The following is a 25216-nucleotide window of genomic DNA, read 5'->3' on the forward strand; positions in this document are numbered from 1 at the left end:
ACGTCTAGTTGTACCTATCCCCACGTGGATTTACCTCTCCGTTGGTCTTGGTAAACGTTGAGTTTTTCCCATTTCGTCCGTTGACGTATGGTTGTATCCCTTCCAGTCATTCATTAATGTCTGGTTACCTCTCCGTTGGTCTTGGTAAACGTTGAGTTTTTCCTAGTTGTCCGTCGGCATCTAGTTGTGATTTCTTTTCCCATTCATCGTCGTTGCGATGTCTGGATGTGGTTGTACCCTTTGAAAACAAAAACAAAAAATATATACCCAGTAATAAAAATCAAATCCCAGTGGACGTTTCCATTGGTGGATCCCTATTGTGCAAATTCTACGGTTCTTGGTATTCAATCCCTGGTTACCCTGAAAGTCTGACAGTCGCTGCTATCATCCGTTCGGGTTCCCAGCTGATTGAATAGGGGCAGCTGTAGCACCTCAAATTTGCACCTATCATTGTACATACCATCTCATATTAGGTCATAGCATATCATGGTCCATTGCATAGCACTTGCATTGTCCCCAGTTGCCTCAAGTGCAAGCAAGTCAAGAATTAGGTCAAACTGATCAAGAGATCAGTCAACCAATCAAGCAAAGGTGTTTCTCAAGGAGCCAAGGCCCTAGGGTTTGTCCAACAAATTCACATGACTTGGAGGTCCATTTGAAGTGTTTAAGTCAAGGGTTGGATGTTCAGAAGCCATCAGTTCATGCACATACAGTCAAAAACCCTAGAAAGTCAAAGTTGGTCAACTGTGACTGATTTTATGGTTTTGATGGATGGATTTGGTTTGAGAGAGCTTATTCATGTCCCAATAGGCCTCATATATCATGGCAAACAACATCATTGAAGAATTTGAAGCCAATCAGAAAATTTCCAAAAATAGAAACCGGACCTGTAATTTTAACTGCCAAAAATGGAAACTTCTTGATCCCAAACTTACATCATGATACAAGCTTCAAATGAATTTTTGCCCAACATGAAAGTTGAATATCTTGTTCTCCCATTTCCAAAAAGTCCAAGAACTCTCAATTCCCATGCATGGTTGTCAAGATATGATCAAATCATTTTCACAAAATCTTGAACTTCAAAAGGCCATATCTCTCAAACCATTTGGCCAATTTTGGTGGGGTTTTTTCCTACAAACCACATTTCATCTCCTCTTTCCAAAAATATAAATTTCATGCACCAAAACCTTACCATGCAAAATGGCATTTTTGAGTTTGACTTCATTAAAATTCAAGTGTGCAAAATGTTGACTTTCGGGTTTAGCTATTTTTAAGCAGTTTGGCCTTTTGGGATCTGTTTTAAATGTTGTTTGAAACTTGTTTACAGGCCCAATTCGTGCAGACCTTTACACCCTCCATGTGCATTGGTTCAAATTAGCAAATTATGCATTTCACTTCATTTAAGCTAATCCTTGTTAGCACATCATTAGCCAAGCTTAAACAGCAAATATAAGTTGCATTTTCTGGCCATTGTAACCCTAGGAGCAGCCTTTGCACACAGAAAAAACTGTCATTCTCTCATTTTCGATTTTTGGACATATTGCATTTTCTGCTCAAAAGCTTCAAACCACACGAGCTACTCTTGATTGTATCATCACCTAGCCACCATTTGGACCCCTTTTGCAGCACAAAACTCCAGCTGGAAGAACATCTTGAGTTCTGTTTTTCCAAGCATACAACAATGGCAAATCGAGCTTTGAAGGTTTCCAAGCAGCATTGAGCTAAGCTACCTCAAGAATCCATCATCTCAAAGCATTGTGGAGATCTGTTTAAGCTTGCATCACTCCAAACAACACTGTTTCATTGAGTTCTTCAAATCAAGTGAGTTTTTCGACTTCCTTATTTTTCCAAATCTTGCTATACATCATGTAGGTCTTACTTAGCTGGTTGATTTAAGCTTTGAATCATGTCAAATGGTTGGCTATTGAGGAAGATATGCTGTTTGTAAGTTTGGTGTATGAATTTGTTTTTGCTCGATTTGCCTTGCTTGAAGTGATTTAGTGAAATTTGTTGCTACATTCTTGTTGTATGGTGTTTGGTGACTCTATTGGCATGGTCAATTTCGAATTCTGGGTGATTTGTTTTTTCTCATGTTTGGATGATGATGATGATTACTGCAGTTTTTGAAACCTTAGACTCTGCCCCAGAAAATTTACATGAATCGTGTTTGGGATTATTGTTTGTTTGATGTGCATGAACATTGTTGTATCACTGCCATGATGTTTGTATAAAGCTGTTTGAATTTCGATTGATGATGAACATGAAGATGATGCCCTGCTATGCTGTTGAAACCCTAATATTTTTCCAGAAACCCCAGCTTCACGTATGCGTGTGTGTTGGTTACTGTTGTTATTTTTGTTGCATAATATCACCATTTCCACTGCCATGCTGCTGATGCATTTTGTTTGAATTTTGTTTTTGATGTTGGTGATAACATGAATTTGAGTTGCTGCTGCATGTAAACCCTAAGGGTTTTGAACCCAGAATTTCTGAACCCATGAACATTGATTGGTCCGAGTTACTGTTCTATTGGTGAGGGCCAATCAGAACATTTCATTTCCCTCCCTCAAACGCTGCGTTTGGTTAAGTAACGCGCGTATTTACTGATTTGCCATCCGGTCAACTTAGTTGACTTGTTAAACCATGCTATGTGTTCATGTTTGTTCCAAATTGTTCATCAACTTGCAAAATTCATTTCTCACTCATTTCAACTCCAAAAATTATGGGATTTTTTGCATCATGTCCTGTTGAATGTCTAGTATTTTATCATGATTTTTAATGAATTTTTGTTTGGCTGGATTTTTAATGGCTCTAGGTTTCTTAACATGTATGCACATTTTACACCTTTTGCCATTTCTTTTGTGAAATAATGATGATGCATCCAATGCCCCTGAAATTTTTTGTGGTTATTCTACACTCATTCATGCTTGTTTTGATGTAGAGTTTGTGCATTTATCATATGTGGTTTGTGATATATGAATTTTGGAAGTAGGGTGTGACAATTTGTGTCACACCAATGATATGCTATTTCATGATTTTTGTTAACATGCTTCCTGGCTTCCAATTAATCTGAAATTTTGCATGAGCCATCTCTTATATGTCTAGTTGATGTGTGAATTTTCCTGGATTTATTGTGCCATTTCTTAATTGTTTGAGATTTTTCTTCTCTGCCTAGTCAATTGTTGACTTTGTGTGATACATCTTGCCATTTCATTTGGGAAATTCTCATATCTTATTGGATGATCATGAAATTTTACATATGCATACTAGACATCTTGAGCTTTGCATTGGTGTTGATCCCATTCATTTCTCATCTGTTTTCATTTAGTTATGATTTTTTGAAGTTGACCCATGATTGTTTGACTTCTTTGTGCATGCTTGAATTTGCTTTGACTTTATGATTTTCATTGACTGCCTTCCACTTGTCCAAATGCAATGAAATTTGACATGCTTACCATGCTAGATGTTAGGATTGAGTATGATTTATTTGATGATTTTTGAAATTGTTTGAGTTGACTTTTGATGCAAGTCATTCTGTTGACTTCCTTGTGCTTTCATTTGCTATACCTTGCCTTCTTTGGTTTGTGAAATGATGATGATGCATGATATGAATATGAATCCAATTGTGCTTGCTTCTCAAATGTTTGAACTTGACTTTGGTTGACTATTGTTTGCTGTTTTGACTTTCTCTTTTGTTTTTGACCCTAGGCTTGTCCTAGTGGTCTTTTGGACTTATGATTGAGTTTATGTTTCAGGTTAAGCAACAATGCCTCAAAGAAACCATTGCCAATTTGATTGAGCTTGATCATATATCATGTGCTAACCTTTGTTTTGTAGGTGTGACTCATGTGACTTGAGTCTTGTGCTTTGCACATTGGTCCCTCTGATTTAACTGTTTGATTCATTTCCTTTTGATTTAAACTGTTGAACTGTTTACTGATTAGTTTGACTTTTTCAGGTACCCTTAGTTGCTTAAGTTCTTTGAACTTGCTTTGCTTTGCTATTTAGCAACTTTCTTGAGGTATAATTCCTTTTCTTCATGTAGTCTGGAGACCCGGCCTGTTATTTGGCCGGGCAAACTGTCTGAAGTCCTCCTTAAGAGGCAATGCTTGTGTATGTTTAAATTGTCCTTGTATAGAGTCAAATACCTCCTAAGTGAAGAGGCAATTGGCAGAACCAAGGGATAAGCAACCTATCCCCTGCTATTCAGTGTGTCTTCTGTTCTGCTCACACCACTGTGTTGATGCATTACAGATAAAAACCCAAGATCTTGTGCAACTGCACAGTTGAGTCAGTATCAAATGTGTAGAAGGGTTCCCACTTTCTGAACCCACACATTCTTGTCAAATGCTCTCCCTGGCCAGGGATAAGAGCAATGAGGCACACCCCTCATCTCCTTTCATCTGCTTCACCTTAGCCCCTCAATGGCAAGGTTAAGAGCAACACTCACCCCATTCCAGAGGTTTGTTTGTTGAGGTTGATGTGACCCCTCGACTAAAACCTAACCCATGTTTGAGCCCCCTTGTTGGTGTGTTTACTTTATGCTGTATGTGTTTGTGTGTGCTTATGAGGTGTGATCATATCCCCTAGGTTGTTAGACTCCGCGTAGTCTCGTTTGCATGTCAATTAAGGTAGCACGGTTCCTTCGTATAGGACTTCCTTTCTTGCTTATTGCTTTCTTAAAACACAAACAAACACCATCCCCTCTTAAGGATACGTTCACTCCTTCTACTACAGGTGAGTAAGTCTCCAAAGGTCGAGCATCAGGTAGATTGTGCAGTGACGTTGTCCACTTAAAAAACACAAACCAACAGTAATTGTTTAGCCGAACTACGGCAACTCTGATTCTCATGTCCAGATGAGATACGTAGGCACGAGATGCGATGTCTTGTCGAGTTTGACTAACCACTAACACTAATTCTCTTCTCTCTCGCCCTCGTTGCGATTGAGATCTCCCCTTTCTCTTGCCCTAGTTGCAATCGAGACCCTTGCTTCCTGTGCAAGCCGTGTCTAGGATAGGTTGGCCCTTGTGCCAGTTAGCTAGAAACCTTGACTTAGGGTTGACTTTGCATGACAACATCTAGGCTCGAGTCGTAGTCTCCCTAGTGTTGTGTCTCCCTCTGTTATCTGGTTAGGCTAGATCCTTGTCCCTGCGTAGGGGAACTACATCGCCCTGATCTTCACACCAGATGAAGTATGTAGGCAGGAGATTGAGCTGATCTCTCCGGGCGCCCTTTTTCTTTTTGTGTGTGTTGTCTGACAGTTGCTAGGCTCGAGTGCCTGACTCCTTAGCAATTTGTTGTCTGAGTGTGTGTTTGACAGTTATAGGCTCGAGTCCCTGACTCCCTATTAACTTGTTGTGTTGTTGTGTGCTTGGAAGCCGATGTAAGTCCATCGAGTGGCATTTGGGTTCCAATGTGTGTGTGTTTTGGTTCGGATGCTGATGTAAGCCCAGTGATTGGCATTCAGGCTCCACGTTTGCCTTTGCCTGTGTTTGTTTGCGTGCGTGTCAGCCGAGCTACGAATGCTCTGATTCTTCTCTCGTCCGAGAAGATACGTATGCATAGGATGCGACATCCTAGCGAGCATGTGTCGTCTCCCCAGTCCGAACTACTTCGACTCTGATGTCTATGCCTGATAGACTAAGTAGGCCCAGGATGCGACATCCTACCGAGTCAGTTTCAATCAGTCTCTTTTGTTTCTTTCAGCCAGTGTGTGTGTGTTTGAGCAGTGTTTAGCAACCAAATTTCCTTCCTTTTGTGCGTGGATCCCGTAGAGTACTACGGATGCGTAGGGGTGCTAATACCTTCCCTTCGCATAACCGACTCCCGAACCCATCCTCTTTGGTCGCGAGACCATGTCCTTTCCTAGGTTTACTTCGAGCGTTTCCTTTCCCTCTTTTGGGATAAATAACGCACGGTGGCGGCTCTGTTGTTTCTTCTTTTCCCGCCGGTTTTTCGCGTGATGCGACAACCAGTATGGAGATATTCTGACACTGTTGAAGATGGTAGTCGATCCGGTGCCGTTGCAGACTCTTCTACAGTTCTACGACCCAGAGCTTCATTGTTTCACCTTTCAAGATTATCAGTTGGCGCCTACTCTTGAGGAGTACTCCATTCTGCTGAGTGTCCCGGTCCGGTATCAGGTTCCTTTCTTGGATGTGCCCAAGGAGGTTGATTTCAGAGTGGTTGCCAGAGCTCTCCATTTGGGTATCAAGGAAGTCAGTGATAGTTGGAAGTCCAGTGGGGATGCTGTAGGATTGCCTTTGAAGTTTCTGTTGAGGGTAGCTAGAGAAGAAGCAGAGAAGGGAAGTTGGGAAGCCTTTCATGCTCAGTTGGCCGTCATGATCTATGGGATCGTCCTGTTTCCGAGTATGCCTAATTTTGTTGACTATGCTGCAGTCAGTATTTTCATTGGAGGAAATCCAGTTCCTACTCTGTTAGCTGACACTTACTATGCTATTCACAGTAGGCATGGTAAGGGTGGGGCTATCAGGTGTTGTCTCCCGCTTTTGCTCAGATGGTTCTTGTCTCTTCTGCCAGTCAGTGGACCTTTTGTGGATGCTCAGAGCATGCATAAGTGGACTCAGAGGGTTATGTCTCTTACTTCCTATGATATCAGATGGCAATCTTACCGGATGGATGTGCGTAACGTCATTATGAGCTGTGGAGGATTCCGTAATGTGCCACTCGTAGGGACTAGGGGTTGCATCAATTACAACCCGGCTCTTTCTCTTCGCCAGTTGGGGTTTGTGATGAAGGGAAGACCACTTGAGGCTGAGGTAGCTGAAAGTGTGTATTTTGAGAAGCAGAGTGACCCGGCCAGATTGGAGCAGATAGGAAGAGCTTGGAAGTCTATTGGTATGAAGGATGGATCTGTCTTAGGGAAGAAGTTTGCCGTTGCTATGCCCGATTACACTGATTGGGTCAAGGAGAGAGTAGAAACTTTGTTGTTACCCTACGATAGGATGGAGCCGTTGCAGGAGCAACCACCTTTGATCCTTGCTGAGAGTGTGCCTGCGGAGCACTACAAGCAAGCCCTGATGGAGAATCGCCGTTTGAGAGGGAAGGAGCAAGATACCCAGATGGAGCTGTACAAAGCCAAAGCTGATAGGTTGAACTTGGTTCATCAACTCAGAGGAGTGCGAGAAGAGGATGCTAGCAGACTGAGAAGCAAGAAGAGATCCTACGAGGAGGTGGAAAGCATGTTAGATGCAGAACACCGGGAGTGCTTGAGGCTGCAGAGAGCTGAGGCCAGCTATCAGAAGAAGATCAGAGACTTGGAGAAGCAACTCAGAGATAAAGACATCCAGTTGAAGAAGAAAGTAGACTTGAGACAGGCATCAGAGAACCACCTTGGAGGAGAAGTGGTAGAGCTTAGACGACAACTGAAGGAGAAGATCACTCTTTTGCCAGAATGTTCAGAATGTGACCTGTTGATAGACCAGTGTCAGTACTTGAAGACTCTCATTCCGGGAGGCCGTTTGTCTTAGCTTGTATCTTTGATATGTATGTTGAGAATCACCTCCAGGCTTGTTGGATGGGATTCATTGTTGTACTCCGATTGTTTGGACTTTCTTTGTCGGCTTTGTTGTATGATCCTGTTACTCATATAGATGAGGTTGTTGGTTTCACCTTGTACTCATCACTCTTGTGTATGTTGTTTCTGTGCTTCTATGTTGTTCTTGCTGCAGGTTGCCATCTTTTGAGGATGACTCAGGCTCTTTGAATGCCTGAGAAATGAACATATCATGTGCATCATACGCATCATTAGCACCATACTCATATCATTTTGCATAACAGGTGTTCTTGGTCGTGACTTCTCACTCTGGTTCCTGTTCAGGCAGGATAGTTGATCAACGTCCGCACCGCTACTCAACAAGACTGAATCAACAGAGAGGTATGGATCAAGTTCAAGCAGAGTTGGCTGAGATGAAGGCTAACATGGCCCAGTTTATGAATATGATGCAAGGGGTTGCGCAAGGTCAAGAAGAACTTCGAGCCTTGGTTCAGAGACAAGAGGCTGCAATTCCACCGGTCAACCATGCTCCGCCAGAGGGAGGCCCGGTCAATGATAACAATGTTGCTGCTGCTGTACCCATCAACAACTATGCTGTAGCTGATGAGTTGGGGGGTATTCGAATCAACGGTCAACCTATTGCTCCAGATGCCGCTAATGCCAGAGCAGTCCGTGCCCCGGCCCGTAATCCTGCTCCGATTGTTGACAGACAAGAGGATATGTTCACTCTGCTCAGTGAAGACGAAGACGTTCTGGGAAGGGTTGATGAGAGGGATCGTAAAGTTGATGCCCTTGCTGAGAAAATTAGAGCTATGGAATGTCAGAATTCTCTCAGCTTTGATGTTACCAATATGGGGTTGGTGGAAGGTTTGAGAATCCCTTACAAGTTCAAAGCACCGTCCTTCGATAAATACAACGGTACTTCTTGCCCTCGCACCCATGTGCAGGCTTATTATCGAAAAATCTCTGCGTATACCGATGATGAAAAGATGTGGATGTATTTTTTCCAAGATAGTCTATCTGGGGCTTCTTTGGACTGGTACATGGAATTGAAGAGAGATTCTATCCGCTGTTGGAGGGATCTGGGTGAGGCCTTTTTGAGGCAATATAAACACAACATGGACATGGCACCGAGCCGGACTCAGCTGCAAAGTCTTTGTCAGAAATCCAATGAGAGCTTCAAGGAGTATGCCCAGAGGTGGCGTGAACTGGCTGCTAGAGTTCAACCCCCTATGCTGGAGAGGGAGTTGACAGATATGTTTATCGGCACTCTTCAGGGTGTGTTTATGGACCGGATGGGGAGCTGCCCATTCGGTAGTTTTTCTGATGTTGTCATTTGTGGAGAGAGGACTGAGAGCTTGATTAAAACTGGGAAGATCCAAGATGCTGGTTCCTCTTCTTCTAAGAAGCCATTTGTTGGGGCACCTCGTCGAAGAGAGGGTGAAACTAATGCTGTTCAATACCGCAGAGATCAGAACAGAAGTCAACGCTGTCAGGTTGCTGCAGTGACCATTCCGGCACCTCAACCTCGTCAACAACAACAACAAAGAGTTCAACAACCACAACAACAACAACAACAACGTCCGTATCAGCCCAGACAAAGGATGCCTGATCGACGTTTTGATTCGCTACCCATGTCGTACGCCGAACTGCTGCCTGAACTACTCAGGTTGGGGATGGTTGAGTTGCGTACAATGGCTCCGCCTACAGTATTGCCTCCTGGGTACGACGCCAACGTCCGTTGTGACTTTCACTCTGGGGCACCAGGGCATCATACTGAGAAGTGTCGGGCTCTCCAGCACAAGGTCCAAGATTTGATCGATGCCAAGGCGATCAACTTCGCTCCAGTGCCTAACGTCGTAAACAACCCTATGCCTCAGCATGGTGGGCACAGAGTGAACAATATTGAGGGGAAGGAAGCTGAAGATCTGGTTGTTAATGTTGATGATGTTCAGACTTCTCTGCTAGTTGTGAAGGGCCGTCTGCTGAATGGGGGTGTCTACTCGGGCTGTGGTGAAGATTGTTTGGGCTGTGCAGAATCTGAGAATGGTTGCGACCAGTTAAAGGCCGGTATCCAGGGTATGATGGATGAGGGTTGTTTGCAATTCAGTAGGGCTGTAAAAGATCGTGGAACAGTGTCAACTATCACCATTTACTTTAAACCGTCTGAAGAACGTGGACAAAGGGTCGTTAGTGCACCTGCAACAAATGGTACCCCAGTTACCATTTCCGTGCCTGTAACCATCAGTGCTCCAACTACTATCGCTGCGTCTGGAAGAAGGGCTGTTGAGAATAGTAGAGTCGTGCCGTGGAAGTATGATAATGTTCACCGCAGTTACAGAAGGGCTGAAAGTCAGACGAGACCAGTGAATCAAGCTCCAGTGACAATTGGTTTACCGAATAGAGTTCCTGCAACTGTTGGTCCGGTTGTGGATAATGTAGGGGGTCCAGGAGGTTTTACCAGAAGCGGTCGTCTGTTCGCACCGCAGCCTTTGAGGGACAATAATGCTGAGGCTCTCGCCAAAGCGAAGGGTAAGCAAGCTGTGGTTGAGGAAGAACCTGTCCAGAAGGAAGCGCCCGAGGGGACATTTGAGAAGGACGTGGAGGAGTTTATGAAGATAATCAAGAAGAGTGACTACAAGATTGTAGATCAGTTGAATCAAACTCCGTCCAAGATTTCTATACTTTCACTGTTGATGTGCTCTGAGGCACACCGTAATGCCTTGCTGAAGATGTTGAATCTGGCTTACGTGCCTCAGGAGATTTCTGTCAATCAACTGGAGGGTGTGATGGCCAATGTGAGCACCAGGCATGGTGTAGGATTCACCAACCTGGACTTACCGCCTGAAGGGCGGAACCATAACAAAGCCTTGCACATCACCATGGAGTGCAAGGGGGCAGTGTTGTCTCATGTATTGGTAGACACCGGGTCGTCGCTGAATGTGTTGCCTAAACAGATTCTGAAGAAGATTGATGTGGAAGGGTTTGTGCTTACTCTCAGTGACCTGATCGTTCGTGCTTTCGACGGATCCAAACGTTCTGTGTGTGGGGAAGTTACCTTGCCTGTGAAGATAGGTCCCGAGGTATTCGATATCATCTTCTATGTTATGGACATCCAGCCCGCCTATAGTTGTTTATTGGGGCGTCCATGGATTCATGCAGCAGGGGCAGTCTCGTCGACTCTCCATCAAAAGCTCAAGTATGTCTGGAACGGTCAGATTGTGACCGTGTGCGGTGAAGAAGAGATTCTGGTGAGTCATCTATCCTCGTTCAAGTATGTTGAGGTGGATGGCGAGATCCACGAAACCTTATGCCAGGCGTTTGAGACTGTGGCTCTTGAGAAGGTGGCGTACGCTGAGCAGAGGAAGCCAGGTGCTTCAATTACTTCTTACAAGCAGGCTAAGGAGGTTGTTGATTCTGGCAAAGCTGAAGGCTGGGGCAAGATGGTGGACTTGCCTGTCAAAGAAGACAAATTTGGTGTTGGTTACGAGCCTCTCCAAGCAGAGCAGAATGGTTAAGCGGGTCCGAGTACCTTTACCAGCGCTGGGCTGATGAATCATGGCGACGTCTCTGCAACCGGTAGTGAAGACTGTGACAGTGATTGTGATCTGGACAACTGGGTTCGCCCGTGTGCACCAGGGAGGTCTATCAACAACTGGACGGCTGAAGAAGTGGTTCAAGTTACTCTTCTGACAGAGTAATTTTCTGTTGTTTTGTCATTTTGCATGAAAATCCTACGATCTGCCCAAGGCGTAGTGATTCATTGTAGGGCCTCATCATGTTTTAATGATTATCATTAATGAAGGACATTTTTTGAAATCAAACTTTGTGATCCCTGTCTTTCTATTTTTTGTTTTCATCCTTTTTCAAAAACAATAAAAATGGCAATGTTTTTGTTTTTTGTGACTTTATTGAACTCTTTTTCTAAAACAAAGCATTAAACATGCAGAAGCGATCTTATGGCATTCACTATGAACAGTTCTGTTATGGCTCAGTATGATTTCGATAACCCCATCTACCAAGCTGAAGAGGAGAGTGAGGAAGACTGTGAACTCCCTGCAGAATTGGTCAGATTGCTAAAGCAGGAGGAAAGGGTCATCCAACCTCATCAGGAGGAGTTGGAGGTTATTAATTTGGGTACTGAGGACGCCAAAAGAGAAATCAAGATTGGGGCTGCTTTAGAGGACTCTGTCAAGAGGAGGCTGATTGAGATGCTGAGAGAATATGTGGAGATATTCGCCTGGTCATATCAAGATATGCCTGGGTTAGATACAGACATTGTGGTGCATCGATTACCTCTTAGAGAAGGATGTCCTTCGGTCAAGCAGAAGCTTCGTAGAACGAGTCCTGACATGGCAACTAAGATCAAGGAAGAGGTTCAGAAGCAGTGGGATGCGGGTTTTTTGGCTGTTACAAGTTATCCCCCATGGGTGGCCAATATCGTTCCTGTGCCGAAGAAGGATGGCAGAGTCAGAATGTGTGTCGATTACCGGGATTTGAATAGAGCGAGTCCGAAAGACGATTTCCCATTACCTCACATTGATGTATTGGTTGATAATACGGCTCAATCCTCGGTATTCTCTTTCATGGATGGTTTCTCTGGATATAATCAGATCAAGATGGCGCCAGAGGATATGGAAAAGACGACATTCATTACACCTTGGGGCACGTTCTGCTATAAGGTGATGCCATTTGGGCTAAAGAATGCTGGTGCTACCTATCAGAGGGCAATGACGACTCTTTTTCATGACATGATGCACAAAGAAATTGAAGTGTACGTAGATGATATGATCGCGAAGTCGCAGACAGAAGAGGAACACCTGGTTAATTTGCAGAAGCTGTTTGACCGGTTGAGAAAGTTCAAGCTGAGGTTGAATCCGAACAAGTGTACGTTTGGGGTGAGATCAGGGAAGCTTTTAGGCTTCATTGTCAGTGAGAAAGGGATTGAGGTTGATCCAGCGAAAGTCAAAGCTATTCAAGAGATGCCTAAACCGAAAACGGAGAAGCAAGTCCGTGGGTTTTTAGGGAGGTTGAACTACATTGCAAGGTTCATATCTCATCTAACAGCCACGTGCGAACCAATTTTCAAACTGCTTAGAAAGAATCAGGCGATCAAGTGGAATGATGATTGTCAGAAGGCTTTTGACAAGATAAAGGAGTATTTACAGAAACCTCCAATCCTTATACCTCCAGTTCCAGGGAGACCTCTGATAATGTACCTGTCAGTGACTGAGAACTCGATGGGGTGTGTATTGGGACAGCATGACGAGTCTGGTCAAAAAGAGCATGCCATATACTACCTTAGCAAAAAGTTTACCGACTGTGAAACAAGATATTCACTGCTCGAGAAAACTTGCTGTGCTTTGGCCTGGGCTGCTCGCCGACTAAGGCAGTATATGTTGAACCATACTACTCTGTTGATTTCTAGGATGGATCCAGTAAAATACATCTTTGAGAAGCCAGCTCTCACCGGACGTGTTGCCCGTTGGCAGATGATCTTAACGGAATATGACATTCAGTACACGTCACAGAAGGCCATCAAAGGTAGTATTCTGTCAGACTATCTTGCCGAGCAACCGATCGACGACTATCAGCCTATGATGTTTGAATTCCCTGATGAAGACATCATGTATCTAAAGATGAAAGATTGTGAAGAGCCGCTTGTCGAGGAAGGACCGGATCCTGATGACAAGTGGACACTGATGTTTGATGGGGCTGTGAATATGAACGGTAACGGTGTTGGGGCAGTGTTGATCAATCCCAAAGGTGCTCATATACCTTTTTCTGCCAGACTAACTTTTGACGTCACCAACAATGAAGCTGAGTATGAGGCTTGTATCATGGGGATAGAAGAAGCCATTGATCTGAGGATCAAAACACTTGACACATTTGGAGATTCAGCTCTAGTGATCAATCAGGTCAATGGAGATTGGAATACAAACCAGCCGCATTTGATTCCGTATAGAGATTACACCAGAAGAATACTGACGTTCTTCAAGAAGGTGAAGTTGTATCATGTCCCCCGGGATGAGAATCAGATGGCTGATGCCTTGGCTACTTTATCCTCCATGATAAAGGTTCATTGGTGGAATCATGTGCCACATGTTGCGGTAAATCGACTCGAGAGGCCTGCATATGTGTTTGCAGCCGAGTCTGTTGTGGCGATTGATGAAAAACCGTGGTATTATGACATCAGGAACTTCCTCAAGACTCAAGAGTATCCTGAGGGTGCGTCGAAAAATGATAAGAAGACCCTGAGAAGGCTAGCTAGAAGCTTTTACTTGAATCAGGATGATGTGCTGTACAAGAGAAACTTTGACATGGTCTTGCTCAGATGCGTAGATAGACACGAAGCAGACATGTTGATGCAAGAAGTTCATGAAGGTTCCTTCGGTACTCATGCCGGCGGACATGCAATGGCTAAGAAATTGTTGAGAGCGGGTTATTACTGGATGACTATGGAATCCGATTGTTTCAAGTATGCTCGGAAGTGCCATAAGTGTCAAATTTATGCTGATAAGGTGCATGTACCACCAAGCCCTCTGAATGTCATGAATTCGCCTTGGCCGTTTGCCATGTGGGGCATTGATATGATTGGGAAGATTGAGCCTACTGCTTCGAATGGACATCGCTTCATCTTGGTTGCGATTGACTATTTCACCAAATGGGTGGAAGCAGCTTCCTATGCTAACGTTACCAAACAAGTGGTTACCCGGTTCATCAAGAAAGAAATCATCTGTCGTTATGGAGTTCCTGAGAGAATCATCACTGACAATGGTTCGAATCTCAACAACAAGATGATGAAAGAGCTTTGTAAAGATTTCAAGATTGAACATCACAATTCTTCTCCTTACAGACCGAAGATGAATGGTGCTGTAGAAGCGGCGAACAAGAATATCAAGAAGATTGTGCAGAAGATGGTTGTTACGTACAAGGATTGGCATGAGATGCTGCCTTTCGCTTTGCATGGGTACCGTACCTCAGTACGTACGTCGACCGGGGCAACCCCTTACTCCCTTGTGTATGGTATGGAAGTTGTCCTACCTGTTGAAGTGGAGATTCCTTCTCTGAGAGTTTTATTGGATGTCAAGCTGGACGAAGCCGAGTGGATTCGAACAAGGTTTAACGAGTTGAGCCTTATCGAAGAGAGACGGCTAGCAGCTGTATGTCATGGACAGTTGTATCAGCGAAGGATGAAGCGAGCCTTTAATCAGAAAGTGCGTCCTCGAAGCTATCAGATCGGTGATCTAGTTTTGAAGAGGATCCTCCCTCCCAGTACAGATAACAGGGGCAAGTGGACTCCTAATTATGAAGGTCCCTATGTTGTGAAAAAGGTGTTCTCCGGTGGAGCCTTGATGCTTACAACTATGGATGGTGAAGATTTTTCGTCTCCTGTTAACTCAGATGTAGTCAAAAAATACTTCGCATAAATTGACCCGCTGGACAAAAAGAAAAAAAAGAGTCCAGGCAAAAAAAGGGCATCCTGGCGAACCAAAAAACAGAAAGAAAAGGTTCGGGCAAAAATTAGGGATAAAAATGAAAAAGAATTTGTACACCCGGTAAGTCGAAAACCCGCAAGGGCGGCTTAGGCAAAAATGGGTATCCCGGTGGATTGAAAACCCAAAAGGGCGATCCAGCCAAAAGAGGGATTAAAGCGAAGACTACAGTCTGAGTTGTCCGTATTTCATCAAGCTTTGTCGTCTGCCATCTCGAAAGATGTGATCCGTCCAGTCATTCTTCTCAGAAAGCAAGGAGTTGGGAGGAAAACTGATGATCTGTGAGTTATAACAGAATTGGGAAATAGTGGATGTCGTGTTCACGTTGCCATTAGGATAGACTTTTCCTTTTGTGCGCAATTACCTCTTTCTAGGAATTGCCTCCCAATGTATTCGCCTCTTCAGGCACATTTTCAATCAATAAAAGTCGTTATTCAGATAAATGGCTCTTTTGTTTTTATTTTTACTGTTTTGTTTGCAAAAATGTCCGAATTTTTGATAAGCATTGCATATAAGAACATGAAGGCTACACAATAGCTTGCAGGATGACGAAACATCTGAAAATCATTTTGAATGTTGAGGACACTTGAGCGTATCTTGTCCATGTATCCCCTGGGGGCATTTTGTTGTGCTGTTTTTCAGGTTGGCATCTGTGAGGACGTTTTCTCAGCAGATATTTTTCCCCAAGCAAGTTTGGAAGCTATCAGAGCTATGTTCCCCTGCGGAGACGTCTGTGGATAGTGCCTTCTATTCCCCAGCAGATCCAAGGATTGCCTATCCCCAGCAGGCCTGTATTTGCCGATTTCCTCCCTGAGTGAGGCAGGTTCTTTGATTTATCTCCAACATTTATCCTATCTGAGGACTGAAGGATATCCCCAGCGGAGTTTACCTTTCCCCAGCAGCAGTGCTATTCTCCAACATGAGTGAGAAGTCGTTGCTCTCCCTGCAGAGTCTCCCCGCAGAGTTGGAGTACCCGATCAGTTTTGGCTCCCCAGCCGGAGTTTTTCATCATTTTTGCATCTTGCATGTAGTGATCATTGCATCCTCAAACGCGTAGCATTCCCATTCAATATGGAGCATTACGCCATAGAAAAATTCAAACATATGCATTCATGTGTTAACCCCACCGGACCGTATCCCCGGCAGAGGCGGATCATTTTGTTCAACATCAGCACAGCAAGTCTGCTACAGTTGCTCTTGACAGCATTTCAGGATTGATATCCCCACAGAGGTTTATTACCTCACCCGTTGGTGACAGAAAGTTTGTTTCTCCCCAGTGAGACCCCCAGCAAGTGGTCAACCTTGCCTTGACATATCTAAAAAGTCGTTCTTGTGATACCGGTAAGTGTCATACTAGCACCCGCGTGTGTTTCTTTGTTTGGTGTCGGTAAACACCATTGTTTCGGTGTCTGTAAACATCGGGTATTCTCCCCAGTCATCAGTAAATGTCTGGTCATCATTTTTGGTGTCGGTAAACACCATTGTTTCGGTGTCGGTAAACATCGAGTCTCACCCCAGTCATCGGTAAATGTCTGGTCATTTTTTGATGTCGGTAAACGTCATCTTTCGATGTCAGTAAACATCGAGTCTTTTCTGCAGTCATCGGTAAATGTCTGATAATCCCCAGCTAGAAATCCCCAGTAGAGTCATCTGTAAATGTCCTAACTGGTTTCTAGTTGCAAATATTTATTTTTTCCTTAGTGAAGTGTTCCCCAGTCATCGGTAAATGTCTGGTCGTTTTTGGATGTCAGTAAACATCATCTTTCGATGTCGGTAAACGTCGAGTCTCATCCCAGTCATCGGTAAATGTCTGGTCATGCTTTGTTTCCTTGTTGATAAAATCAAAGACCCCCAGAAGTCGTCGGTAAACGTCTTGTCTGATTACACCACAAAGATTTTGTTCTTCCCCAAGTGGAGACGCCATCGGTGAATGGCCCCGTATGCTTCGATATCGGTAAATATTGAATGCCCAGTTTTATCCGCCATCAGTAAATGGCCCCGTTTTCTTCGATATCGGTAAATATCAGATCCCCAGTTGCAGTAGCCATCGGTAAATGGTCGAGTTGAAGTTGATATCGGTAAATGTCAAGTTACTTTGAAGCCACCATCGGTAAATGGTCTTGCTCTCCTTTTACATCGAAGTTGTTTCCCAGCAGCCATCGGTAAATGGTCTTGCTGAAGTTGATATCAGTAAATATCAAGTTTCCAGTTTCTAACCATCGGTAAATGGTTTCGCTTTTCTGAAGTTGTCAATTGCAGGCGTCATCGGTAAATGACGTGGTTTTTCTTGTATAATTCCCCAGCAGTGTGCAAATTTCTACGGTTCTTGGTATTCAATCCCTGTTTACCCTGAAAGTCTGACAGCAGTCGCTCTCATCCATTCGGGTTCCCAGCTGATTGAATAGGGGCAGCTGTAGCACCTCAAATTTGCACCTATCATTGTACATACATTCTCATATTAGGTCATAGCATATCATGGTCCACTGCATAGCATTGCATTGTTCCCTTTGCCTCAAGTGCAAGCCAATCAAGAGAATTAGGTCAAACTGGTCAGGAGATCAGTCAGTCAAGCAAGCAAGCACAATTTTCAAGGATCCAAGGCCCTAGGGTTGGTCCAACATGTTCACATGACTTGGGGATCCATTTGAAGTGTTTTGGTCAAGGATTGGATGTTCAGAAGTCATCAGTCAATGCACAGTCAGTCAGAAACCCTAAAAGTCAACTGTTGGTCAACTGTCCATTTAATCAGTGATTTGATGATGGAAATTGGTTTGAGAGAGCTCATTCATGTCCAAATAGGCCTCATATATCATGTAAAACACCATCATGGAAGAATTTGAAGCCAGATCAGAAATTTCCAAAAATGGAAACTGGACCTGTAATTGAAACCTGCCCAAAATGGAAAGTCTTGATCCTCAAACTTACATCATGATACAAGCTTCAAATGAATTTTTGCCCAACATGAAAGTTGAAGATCTTGTTCTCCCATTTCCAAAAAGTCCAAGAACACTCAATTCCCATGTATGGTTGGCAAGTTATGATCAAATCATTTTCAGAAATTCTTGAACTTCAAAAGGCCATATCTCTCAAACCATTTGGCCAATTTTGGTGGGGTTTTTTCCTACAAGTCACATTTGATCCCCTCTTTCCAAAAATGTAATTTTCATGTACCAAAACTTCACCAATCAAAATGGCATTTTTGGACTTGCATGAATTAATTTCAAGTGTGGTACAAAAGTGAGTTTCAAAATTAACCATTTCTAATCAATTCTACCAATCAAACATGTTCTGAAATGTCATTTGAGACTTGTTGCAAGCTCATTTTCGTGCAGTACACATAGCCATCACCTAGTTGCTTGAAAATTGGAAAGAAAGTACACTTTTACCAACTCTACTCCACATTTTCATGGACCTTGATTCAAGTACCACAAAAACAGCAGACACACATCATTTTTTCTGCTGAATGAAAGCCCTAGCAGCCACTCAAAAGGGACAGAAAACTCATTCCTCTAAAAAACACCATTTTCTTCATTTGCAAAATCTGAAAAAAACTCAAGAGCACCCGAGTTTGTTTTGGTTTGGTCATCATCTACCGACCCCTTGGAGGCATTTGGCAGCCATGTATCATATCTGTATCATCATTTCCATCTCTGTTGTAGCAAGGGGCATGTCCATGGCAGCTTTGACTTTAAGCTAAATCCAACATTGTCAGGCCAAAACCTTCCATCCATTCATCAACACCAACACCATAATGCATCTGTTTTGACAAAACACAAGGAAAGAACCACTGTTTCTCCATTTGCTTCAAATTCAAGTAAGTGCTCGAGTCTCACCATTTTCAAAATCATGAGATGCTTAGGATAGGTCTTTTGATGCTGAGTCCATTGCAACTTGAATCATTTGAATTGGTTAACTGTGCTGTGAGAAATCTGGATTTTCATTTTTGTGCTCAAACTTGTTTTTAGTTGATTTGCTTTGATGATGATGTTTTAATGAAAACCAATTATGGATTCGTGTTACTCATGCTTTGCTGATCATGTCTGTATATTTAATTCCAAAATCTGGAGAATTTGTTCATGAGTGATTGATGAAGGTGATGCTGTTACTGTAGCGAACCCTAAAAAACTCTTGCCCAGAATTTCTCACGCGTTTGGCTGCTGGTTTCGTGTTTCTGCATGAGAAATTCCACTGTGCCTTTGCCATGCCCTATCGCTGAGTGACACGCATCTAAACAATGCACACCGTTTCACTTAAAGTCCCACTTAATTACAATATTGCCATCGGTCCCAATTATTTTAGTTAATTCATTTTATTAATTCAATGTTTATTGCATTTTGGTTCACCAACTTACAAAAATTATAACTCATCCATTTCAATTCCAAATTTCATGAAAATTTTTGCATTATGTTCATCACAATCTCTAGTTTTTTATCATATTTTTTCCAGATTTTTTTGATGAGTGGATTTTAATTGGTATTAGGGTTTGTGACATGTGCTCATATTTTGTACACTTTGCCAAAACCTTTGTGAAATGGTGATACTTTATCCAATGGCTCCCAAATTTTTTGTGCTTAAACTAGACACACTCATGGTGATTTTGGTGTAGAGTTTGTGAATTTATAATTGCTGGTTTGTGAGTTATGATTTTTTGAATTAGGGTGTGACAATTTGTGTCACACCATTGATGTGCAACTTCATGATTTTTGATACCATGCTTCCTGACCTCCAAATGGATTGATTTTTTGCATGAACCTACTTTTGTATGTCTAGTTTACATGTGAATTTTCCTGGATTTATTTGTGGCATTTCCTAATTGTTTGAGATTTTCTCCCCTGTTTAGTCATATGTTGACTTTTTGTGACACATGTCCCCATTTCATTTGTGAAATTCTCATACTTTATTGGATGGACATGAAATTTTGCATGAGATAACTAGACATCCTCATCTTTGCCATGGTTTTAGTCCCATTCATTTATCATACACCATCTCTGACTTATGATTTTTCTAAGTTGATGCATGTTTGGTTGACTTCCTTAAGCATGTTCAAAATTGCTTTGACTTTCTAATTTTCATTGACTGCCTTCCACTTGTCCAAATGAGATGAAATTTGACATGCTTACCATGCTGTGGGTTGGGATTGATCATGATTTATTTGGTGATTTTTGGAAATGTTTAAGATTGGTTTTGATGCAAGTCTTGCTGTTGACTTCTATGAGCTCTCATTTACCATGCTTTGACTTCTTTTGCTTATGAAATGATGATGGTACATGATATGAACATGAAACCAATTGGGTTTGCTTCCTAAATGTTTGAATTTGATTTTGATTGGACATTGCTTGCTGTTTTGTCTTTCTCATTCATTTTTGACCCTAGGCTTGTCCTAGTGGTCCTGTGGCTTATGTTTGAGTTCATGTTTTCAGGTTAAGCTACAAATGCTTCAAAGAGATCACTACAATTTGATTGAGTTCATTTGATTATCATGAGCTAACCTCTTTGTTTTGTAGGTGGCTTGGCTCACATGCCTTAAGCCTTGTGCCTTGCACATCCATTTGCTTCTGATTAACCATTGGTGTCTGTTTCTTTTTGTTTTGTTTTGAAGTTGCATACTAACATCTGCTTGACCATTTCAGGTGCTTTTAGTTGCTCAGTTCCTTGTGAACTTTTGCTTTGCTTTGCTTGTATAAGCAATTTGCATTGAGGTACAACTTCCTAACTTCATGTAGTCTGGAAGACCTGGCCTGTTACTTGGCCAGGCAACTGTCTGAAGTCCTCCTTAAGAGGCAATGTTTGTGAATGTTTAATTTTGTCCTTGCATAGAGTCAAAGACCTCCTAAGTGAAGAGGCAATTGGCAGAACCAAGGGATAAGCAACCTATCCCCTGCTATTCAGTGTGTCTTCTATTTTGCTCACACCACTGTGTTGATGCATTACAGATAAAAACCCAAGATCTTGTGCAATTGCACAGTTGAGTCAGTTTCAAATGTGTAGAAGGGTTCCCACTTTCTGAACCCACACATTCTTGTCTTAAGCTCTCCCAGGCCAGGGATAAGAGTTGTGAAGTCTTATCTTCACTCACCTTTCATCTGCTTCACCTTAGCCCCTCAATGGCAAGGTTAAGAGCACATTCACCCAGTTCCAGAGGTTTGTTTGTTGAGGTTGATATGACCCCTCGACTAAAACCTAACCCTTGTTTGAGCCACTTGCTTGTGTATAGTGTGTGCTATCTGTGCTTGTATGTTTGTTTGACTTGCTTCCTGTGCAAGTTAGGGTTAGTTTAGACTTGCTTCCTGTGCAAGTTAGGTTTTGCTTGGCTTGCTTCCTGTGCAAGTTAAGTGTGTGTGTGGCTTGCTTCCTGTGCAAGTCATGGTTAGGATAGTCTGGCTCCCTGTGCCAGTTAGCTAGAAACCTTAACTTAGGGATGATTTTGCATGATAACATCTAGGCTCGAGTCGTAGTCTCCCTAGTGTTGTGTCTCCCTCTGTTGTCTGGTTAGGCTAGTCCTTTTTCCCTGCGTAGGGGAACTACGTCGCCCTGATCCTCATACCAGATGAGGTACGTAGGCAGGAGATGAGCTGATCTCTCCGGGCGCCTGTGTCTTTGTTTTGTCTTGCTGTGTGCTTGGAAGCTGATGTAAGTCCATCGAGTGGCATTTGGGTTCCAGTGTGGGTTTGTCGGTTCGGATGCTGATGTAAGTCCAGTGATTGGCATTCGGGCTCCACGTTTGCCTCTTTGTGTGTGTTTTGGTTCGGATGCTGATGTAAGTCCCGTGATTGGCCTTCAGGCTCCACGTTTGCCTTTGCCTGTGTTTGTTTGTGTGCGTGTCAGCCGAGCTACGAATGCTCTGATTCTCCTTCGTCCAAGGAGATACGTATGCATAGGATGCGACATCCTAGCGAGCATGTGTCGTTTCCCCAGTCCGAACTACTTCGACTCTGATGTCTATGCCTGATAGACTAAGTAGGCCCAGGATACGATGTCCTGCCGAGTCAGTTTCAGTCAGTTTCTTTTGTCTCTTTTCAGCCAGTGTGTGTGTGTTTGAGCAGTGTTTTTAGCAACCATTTTCCTTTCTTTTGTGCGTGGATCCCGTCGAGTACGACGGATGCGTAGGGGTGTTAATACCTTCCCTTCGCATAACCGACTCCCGAACCCATTCTCTTTGGTCGCGAGACCATGTCTTTTTCCAGGTTTACTCTGAGCGTTTCCTTTCCCTCTTTTGGGATAAATAACGCACGGTGGCGGCTCTGTTGTTCTTGTTTCCCGCCGGTTTTTCGCGTAATGCGACAATACCAAAGCCCATATTTAGGTGTTCCGTGAAGATATCTAAATGTGCGCTTCACCGCTTTTAGGTGCGATTCCTTAGGATTTGATTGATAGCGTGCACACATACAAACACTAAACATGATGTCAGGTCTAGAAGCAGAAAGATACAAGAGAGATCCAATCATACCTCTGAACCTTTTGACATCTACACACTTACCGTGCTCATCCTTATCTAGATTTCCGTTGGTAGCACTACAACAAACAAGACCTTAGACAGCGCTTTTTTTAGCCTTAGACAGCGCTTTAAAGCGCTGTCTAAACCTCCGCTGCTAAAGGTTTAGACAGCGCTTTTTTAAATCTTAAAAGCGTTGTCTAAGCCCCCCCCCCCCTTAGACAGCGCTTTGGCCAAAAGCGCTTTATAAGACCCTCTTATTTTAAATTTTTTAGGTATACCTTAGACAGCGCTTTTGAAAAGCGCTGTCTAAGCCCCACCCCCTTAGACAGCGCTTTGGCCAAAAGCGCTTTCTAAGACCCTCCTATTTTAATTTTTTTAGGTATACCTTAGACAGCGCTTTTCAAAAAGCGCTGTCTAAGCCCCCCCCTTAGACAGCGCTTTTGCCTAAAGCGCTTTCTAATCCCCCCCTTAGACAGCGCTTTTTACAAAAGCGCTGTCTAAGGTATACGAAAATTTTTGTGCCTGTAAGGTTCTTGTTTTCTCTGCACAAGAAAAAGAGCTTTTCGTAACTAAAGAAATATGAATTTACTCAATTAAAAAAAATAAAACTATAATGTAAATTAAAGTGAAAGAACATTTTTGTAGTGTATTTGGTGTTGGAAAGAGAAAACAGACAAGTGACAGTAGAGACCTGAGACCAAGTCATGGATGACAAGGCATAATATTCATTTCAAACACTATCGAACTTACAGTGCAGAATCTAACAGTATCAATTCCAATTACTCATAAGCATATGTGCATGCTTGCAAACACGGCCACACTTGAGATATTTTACACTAATCTCAATTATCACTGTTGTGAATAGAGTGAATGATACTGATACCACTTAATATAGGTAAACAGCATTCAATTGAAAAAGTAGCAGAATACCTATGAAAGTGATGTGAATGCTTAAAATAAAAGGAAGGCATGTAAAATTAATATGGAAACAGCATGTTGGCTCTGCCCCCCAAAGAATTTTTGCAAGTCTTAATATTATATCTTGAAATAGTAATCGTGACAAGTTTACCTGTATGGTATGTGCTTATGAGTCTGAAGATCTCTGAATTTTTTGGCGAGGCCATAGTCAATGATGTAGACCTGAAATGAGGTACCCGACATGATATAAATAAAGTTAGAACCTAAAAGAACTGGAGTTTGCATGTTCAACTTCATCATTTCGTATCAGAATCTATCAATCATTGTTTTTTAATGGCAGCAAAAAGGATTCCATTTAAATAAAGTAGAAGAAAAAGATTCAGAAATGAAGACATGCTCCAAGAAAATCCATCCAAAATACGAGAAAGAGAGCCAGAGGAAGTGCTTTGACTCTAAATGTGGCCCAAGGCCAATCAACTTTTGCCAGGAAAAAAACCGTGAGTTTCAAGGAGGAAGTGGCCATGACAGGTTAAAATCCACTTCATGGTTTGTCATAGAAAAGACTCATAAACCTTCACCTGACCTAACCAGTCTTAACCAACTAAGCATCAAACACGACCGGATAGAATAACCAAAACCTTCAAAAACAAAATGGTGGAATAAAAATAAAAAAGAGAAACATACAAAATTTGAAAGAAATCATTCCAACAAGATAATATACCTGATTTGCTTTACGTCCTAGGCCCATTAAAAAATTGTCTGGCTTTATGTCACGGTGAAGGAAACCTCTTGAATGCAAATATTCAACCCTGTTAATCTGAACAATAGTATGGACCAATTGAAACATTAGTATCACTATATAAGGCCTTTAACTTCATATAGTTTCCATTTTGACTTACTAATTGATCAGCAAGCATTAACACTGTCTTCAATGTTAACTTCCGGTTACAATAATTGAACAGATCTTCCAGACTAGGTCCAAGAAGGTCGATCGCCATCACATTGTAGTCTCCCTCAACTCCAAACCACTTCAGGTGAGGCACCCCAGCTGCAAATAAAGAGCCAAGTTGGATTACTCAAAAGGAAACTTCTCATTTGTTTTCTGAAACCTTTTCAGTCATTAATCTACTTTAAGGACATTGTTTAAGACAAACGATTTTGATTCCAATAAGTTTAGATTATGGACATCAATGAATTCATCAGAATATCCTCCAAGAAAACAAACACACACACAAACATAATGGAGAAATCATTTTCATGTGGAAGTTTAGCCTTAGCCATTAGTTAATATTTTCACTACTGAAATCTGCAAAAAGAAATAGCCATGTTGACTTACTTCCTCCTTGAAGAAGCATATACAATTTTGATTCATAGTGAAGCTGCGGATGCTTGGTCTTCACAGGCTCCTGGAAAATTTTCAGGTGCGGGGAATTATGGTTAAGAATTAAACACAGAATATCACAAGCAGACTAATATCATTAACTGATAGGACAAACTTGTGAAAACAAGGCATAAGAGCATGATGAACGATGGAAGATAAACTACAACGCAACAACATTAACCACAATTTGCATCCCTGTAGAGATAATATGACAATTCACATAAAACTTCAATCATAGTAATTCTTCGTGATTCCTCCCAAGCCATGAGTATTGCTCCCACCATTGCATCGATAAAAGAATACAGGAAACTTCAAACTTAATCTTTAAAAGTAACAAAGTCTACAACATGGAATTCTTAAACACCACTATGAGGACACAATATGAAAGTCTATAAAATGCATGTTCGAAAGAGTATAAATCAAGGTTGTTTCATCCTATATATACACACAGTTAAGATACTAAATGCA

General features: G+C 42.4%; 1 protein-coding gene across 1 annotated transcript in view; it reads right to left on the minus strand.

Annotated features, from left to right (window-relative positions):
- LOC127136335 (casein kinase 1-like protein 10) overlaps nucleotides 1-25216 on the minus strand; it is a 115261-nt gene that overhangs the window by 89373 nt on the left and 672 nt on the right. Inside the window, exons 4-8 of the mRNA XM_051062912.1 lie at nucleotides 24704-24773; nucleotides 24267-24415; nucleotides 24089-24184; nucleotides 23519-23589; nucleotides 22958-22991 (exon numbers count right to left, since the gene is read on the minus strand). Coding sequence (XP_050918869.1) covers nucleotides 22958-22991; nucleotides 23519-23589; nucleotides 24089-24184; nucleotides 24267-24415; nucleotides 24704-24773 — 420 coding nt within the window. The remainder of the gene's footprint in view (nucleotides 1-22957; nucleotides 22992-23518; nucleotides 23590-24088; nucleotides 24185-24266; nucleotides 24416-24703; nucleotides 24774-25216) is intronic.

This window comes from Lathyrus oleraceus, chromosome 4 (assembly GCF_024323335.1).
Source record: "Lathyrus oleraceus cultivar Zhongwan6 chromosome 4, CAAS_Psat_ZW6_1.0, whole genome shotgun sequence".
In the NCBI taxonomy this organism is placed as follows: Eukaryota; Viridiplantae; Streptophyta; class Magnoliopsida; order Fabales; family Fabaceae; genus Lathyrus; species Lathyrus oleraceus.